Consider the following 5,577-nt stretch of genomic DNA (forward strand, 5'->3'; position numbering starts at 1 on the left):
CTAAAAAACTTTCTATTGGTGTTCTTTCTTATTCATCCACTGCTGCCTTTGCTTAACGGGGTATGTACTTGTCCGATCGATTTCTGCATAAGTAAAAAGCAATAAGCCCATTAATTGGTTCCAATGTCCTCCTGTAATGTGTGTGTGTGTGTGTGTGTGTGTGTGTGTGTGTGTGTGTGTGTGTGTGTGTGTGTGTGTGTGTGTGTGTGTGGCCCTCCCCCATCCTTAGGGTAAGGTACACTTAGTGGGGGGTAGGCCCACTAAGTGGACCTATCCCCTCACCAAGTGTTTTGATGATCTCACTAATGTCAAATCGTGCTCCAGGAAACGGATTACTCTGCAAAGTTTTTCTGATGTGTTTTGTGACAACCTGCTTAGAAAATTCATTCTTTTCAAACATATCAATTAGACATACTATGTCATGATATGCAATTGATAGGTGTGAGGCATTATATATAATTGGCATAACTTGTGAAATGCATACCTTAGCAGCCATTGTTTTTGGTATGTTAGCTGATGCTTGTATAAATAAGATACTATTTATTGGTAATCTGTCCTTCTTCCAAAAAGTAGATGAAGTAAAGTCCCCAATATACTAGGAATCCCAATCCTCGAGCGAACAAGAAACCGAGCAAGCATAAGCAAACTAAAATATTAGATCAAGATCTCAATAGTTACTCTATAGAGTATAGTGTAGCAAAGTAACCATGTTGCATCTCAAATAGTCTCAAACAAAAGAGCCATACTCTTCCTTTAATGTGTTCACACACATTAAAATAGTCTCAAACAAAAGAGCCATACTCTTCCTTTAATGTGTTCACACACACATTGATACAAGTCTTTCCCTTGCTTCCGAACCATCTTCTTGAGTATATTCCAAAACTCTATTTGTGCAAACTTATTCTCCATGGTAAATTCACATGTTGCAATTGTCGTAATTTCAGGCACAAATAAACCAAGAGATGGTAACTCAAATGCCACATGTCCGTCATAATACATAGGTAGCTCTTGAACTTGAAAGATATCCTTTGCTTGCTTGAGTGCCATGTGACGTAGGTTGCTTTGTGAAGGCATTGCATGCAGTATACCAACTACTTTGGAGGGACCATGGGACTATTACTATTGTGTCCTTCATTCCAATGCCTTTAGAGAGAGAGAGAGAGAGAGAGAGAGAATGAGTTTCGTCTTCCACAGTTGCGAGATCACAATCGAGGAATCTTTTCTAAAAAACCAACCTTTTTGGTCGCGCGTCAAAAATGACTTTGATGCATTGATGCCCTTGTTCAGCATTCCGTACCTCCACCTTCTTCTAGAATTCCACAAAAGTGGGCCTGACTCCGCTACTGGCAGCAAGCTCTGCATGGAAGGGGTGTGCATGCTCTCAACCAATCTAGCCAATTACACTATCTTCGCTCCTCTCAGACTCAGTCCCGCTTATATAAGTCACTCACAGTGCCCGAAAAAAACCTAGGTTTAGTGTAACCCCACCTACAAATTTTGAGATTTACCTCTAAATTTTATAGTTGGTGAGAAAACCTCCAAAATTTGAAACAAATTAGTATAGATTGGTATAAAAACCTTCAAATTTAGTCAATTTACCTTAATTGTTTCTAACATGTAGGTTTGACAAGTTTTTGGAAAAAAAAAGTTTTTTTCGAGCACTAGACTCATTCTCAGCGGCTGAGTTTAGTGAATTTTGAGTGTCGTGTCTTGTTCACTCGCAAGGCTTCTCTCTGTCAGGCACTGAGAGTCTCAAAACCAAGTCGGACTCTCTCTCTCTCTCTCTCTCTCTCTCTCTCTCTCTCTCTCTCTCTCTCTCTCTCTCTCTCTCTCTCTCTCTCTCTCTCTCTCTCTCTCTCTCTCTCTCTCTCTATGTCTCTCTTTTTTTTGGAAAAGACTTTAGAAAGACATTTCCAAAACATAAGATACAAGCCCGTTCAAAAGACTCAAAATCCACTCAATGTCTATCCAACTGATGGCTTCAACCACATTGGAAATACTTGTAGCATGCGTCTTCTAAGAGCTCTATGATAGAAGTCAAAATTCATGAGCCTTCTTCCTCTCCTGGCTTATGCACTAATTATACACCTGTCTACTTCCTAACAGTGGGAACATTGGTACGTTGATTCTGGTTCTGCATATGCTCCTTGCATCTAAACCTTTGTGGTGGCTCTCGAACTCTTCTCATTGTACGGGATTTCACACAAACAACGTGAGTGAATGGCACATGAAACACAGTACTGCATTTTGGCGTAAAGCTTGGGAAGTGTGTACCCATCATAAAGGCAAGCATCTTGCATATCTCGCACAGCACCTTGTTCAACAATGTTCCTTGCAAGAAACCACTTGACAACCTTGTCCTTGGGCACACATAGCCCACCATTGGAGCACCTGATGGGGTTGGTGTGGCCTCTTCCATGCTTGTTACATCCAACCTTACGGCGCTTACCGTCATGATTGCTTATGCTGCAACTACTTTTGCTTCCTCTTCGTCGTGGCCATCTCTCTCTCTCTCTCTCTCTCTCTCTCTCTCTCTCTCTCTCTCTCTCTCTCTCTCTCTCTCTCTCTCTCTCTCTCTCTCTCTCTCTCTCTCTCTCTCTCTCTCTCTCTCTCTCTCTCTCTCTCTCTCTCTCTCTCTCTCTCTCTCTCTCTCTTATATAAAGAAAAAAGTAGGCTACATTCAATCGTCGCTAGGCTTACTGTCTCTAAATTGTTCCCATGAGGTCACTGGATACACCTTTACTACAGACTGTCTCTTGACCTGGAGACCCGTTAGCGCTTTGCAATAGTATTTTCGTCTTCATGACAGAAACGGCCTTGAGTATAGAGGCAGTCACGGTGTTGATACTGATGGTGCTTCTCATGTTTACCGCTATGTCCCTGGCGACGTGGTCTTCTTCATCGTCGCAATCCGCCGCACAGGCATCAGCGGGGGAGGGTGAGCTGCAGTATGCCTCTATATCGTAGGATGCCCTTTTCTCCATCAATGTAACAAACCGAGAATTCTACTGTAGCCGTATTGAGGAGGCGGATTTTCTAGCGTAGCAAGATCCCTTTGGAAGGGGACATCTCTGCAAATCCTTATACAAAAATCCTTTACAACTAAATTGAGAAGCAAAAAAAGCATTGTCATCCGCCTGCACGTTAATAGAAGGGAAGATCTGACCAACAGCCTCTTTGATCTTCTTCTCCGCAATCTTAGAGAAGAAATTTTCCTTAATGACCAGAGGAGTGGGGGGAGCATTGCCTTTACCTAGGACCTTGAAGTACCCGAACGGTGTGACATCCAGCAAGGGCCCCTTTCGTTCCAGAGCAAATTTCATAGAGTCGGACAGAAGCGAGAAGAGATGATCCACATTCACAATGGGACAGTGGAACTTGTTCATTGTCTTGTGGAAGTAGCACATACCTACCTTCCCAAAGTACCTAGGGTGATATTTGTCGAACAGAATGCGATGGTGGTGCATACCTCCTGCATTACCACGACCTCCGGGATGCTTTTTGTGCTTGTCAATTCTTCCATGGCATGCACTGATGTGACCTCTCTTCTTCCTGTTATTCTTCAACCTGGTCATCATGGCGGCCTTCCTACTCTCGAGCCGCCACTTGGCTGAGTTCTTTTCTGTTGTTGTGGGCCAGTGTATTGAGGACGAGCCTGTTGAGCACCTGGATATTGCGTCTGACGTAGTTGGGTGCCATGATATTGAGACTGAGCATGCTGGCTAGCACTCGGATACTGTAATTGAACACCTGAAAATTGTGGTTGCAATAGCGGGACCCCAAGATAATGTGGTTGTGCTTGCTCGGGAAGTGTAAATCGTGGTTGTCCCTGATGCACACCTGGATATTGCGATTGAACTGGCATATAGTATGGGGCACTCTGCATGGGATGGATTCCTCCATAGATAACGAGTGAGTATTGACCAACTTGCTCTCCAGCAGAGGAACTCTCTCTCTCTCTCTCTCTCTCTCTCTCTCTCTCTCTCTCTCTCTCTCTCTCTCTCTCTCTCTCTCTCTCTCTCTCTCTCTCTCTCTTTTGGGTATACAACTCTGAAACTTCTAGGTAGGCTTTGCAATAGACAAAGCAGACCTAAAAAAACACCACACAAAATTTACAGCCAAAAGTAACTCGTTTACATAAGTATTTTAGGCTCTGAAAAATTTCAGGCCATCAAAGCATCAAGTCCTGAGACCGATATACGATGTAATAGCCACAACCCGTGCCTTGCCCAACACGTGCCTTGGACCTCTTTCTCCTACCGACTCTGTAGCCAGCGCGCTCAAGCCCCACATAGAAATCCATGCCATAAATACTAGTAGATGGGTCATATTTGATACCCAGATCAATGTGCTCTTGAATGCCGAAACCAAAACAGCCAGTGTCACTGAAATTTCTTCTGATGAGCTCATACTCTTTCACCTTCAAGCCACTCTCAAGGAGCTACATGGCCTTAGCTTCCCGAACAGTTACATAACAGGCAATCTTTTCATTCCTCCTTATTCCAAAAGACCTCACGAGCCTTGGAAAAGACTGGAGTTTGCCCACTTAGTTGCTCAAGAACCTTAGCAGCCCTTGTGAGACGATCACCACTCTCACCGACTGACAAGCTTCTGCACTTTGATCTCCCGCATGGGGTTGGTAGCCTTCTTCTGCGCTGACACGGCCATAGTTGCGACGAGAAGAAGCCCCCACCGATCTCGCTGATAAGCTGCTGCAAAAAGTCTCTCTCTCTCTCTCTCTCTCTCTCTCTCTCTCTCTCTCTCTCTCTCTCTCTCTCTCTCTCTCTCTCTCTCTCTCAAAACTCAACTCTTTCAAGGAGCGAGAGAGAGAGTTTTGAGAGAGAGAGAGAGAGAGAGAGAGAGAGAGTCTCAAAACTCAACTCTTTCAAGGAGCGCTCAACTCTTTCAAGGAGCGAGAGAGAGAGTTTTGAGAGAGAGAGAGAGAGAGAGAGAGAGAGTCTCAAAACTCAACTCTTTCAAGGAGCGAGAGAGAGAGTTGAGAGAGAGAGAGAGAGAGATAGAGAGAGAGATAGAGAGAGAGAGAGAGTAGTCACCTTATAATCCAAAATGCCGGTTAAAAGCAAGGGGAAAAGGAGAAATTCCATCCCAAAAATAGAGAAATATTGTCGAAAAGACAGGTGAGAAGTCAGCTTAATATCGTGCCGTTTTCAATTTTCAAAATATTCGGTTAAAAGCAAGGGGAAAGGGAGAAATTCCAACCCAAAAATAGTCGCGGTCATATTCTCGAGAATGTGCACACATACTCCTCGATGCTATGCGGATGCAGTGACACTCGCGTCCTCCTCCTTCCTTCAAGGTTGGGGGGATTGAAGATCCTAGCCATCCAATCAGGGCGTTTGCAAATTGTGGAATCTAACCAACCGTTTGTCACAGATGTCTGACAAGTTAGCACATGGAAAGCTCTTGCCATTTCACTAATCAGGTTAGTCAAGTTCAGCAGTGGGAATGCGCTCAACTGCCGACACATCAGCGCTCGTAATCCCCTCAATTTACTCATTGTCACCCGTTCCAAGGGATTGTCTCCTCCAATCATTGCCCATTATGATTGCCAGTCAT

General features: G+C 44.1%; 1 protein-coding gene and 1 pseudogene across 1 annotated transcript; both read right to left on the reverse strand.

The window, feature by feature from the left end:
• Nucleotides 1–2,705: 2,705 nt before the first annotated feature.
• On the reverse strand, nt 2,706–3,578 carry LOC147439609 (large ribosomal subunit protein uL15y-like). The gene is made up of 2 exons (XM_086484344.1): nt 3,174–3,578; nt 2,706–3,005 (listed from the first exon to the last, which is right to left on the reverse strand). Exons 1-2 carry the CDS (start codon nt 3,576–3,578, stop codon nt 2,706–2,708), a joined length of 705 nt encoding a protein of 234 aa, XP_086340470.1.
• Nucleotides 3,579–4,171: 593 nt separating this feature from the next.
• On the reverse strand, nt 4,172–4,668 carry LOC147439610 (large ribosomal subunit protein uL5-like; annotated as a pseudogene).
• Between the last annotated feature and the right edge of the window lie 909 nt (nt 4,669–5,577).

This window comes from Adiantum capillus-veneris, chromosome 16 (genome assembly GCF_014529385.1).
Source record: "Adiantum capillus-veneris isolate H3 chromosome 16, ASM1452938v2, whole genome shotgun sequence".
Lineage (NCBI taxonomy): Eukaryota > Viridiplantae > Streptophyta > Polypodiopsida > Polypodiales > Pteridaceae > Adiantum > Adiantum capillus-veneris.

What these genes read in the sequence shown, in the direction of transcription:
- LOC147439609 (XM_086484344.1), bottom strand. Translation starts at nt 3,578, where the DNA reads ATGATGACCAGGTTGAAGAATAACAGGAAGAAGAGAGGTCACATCAGT. An exon ending in CGGAGAAGAAGATCAAAGAG is followed by an intron (nt 3,006 to 3,173) that starts GCTGTTGGTCAG and finishes CGGCTACAGTAG; the next exon opens with AATTCTCGGTTTGTTACATT.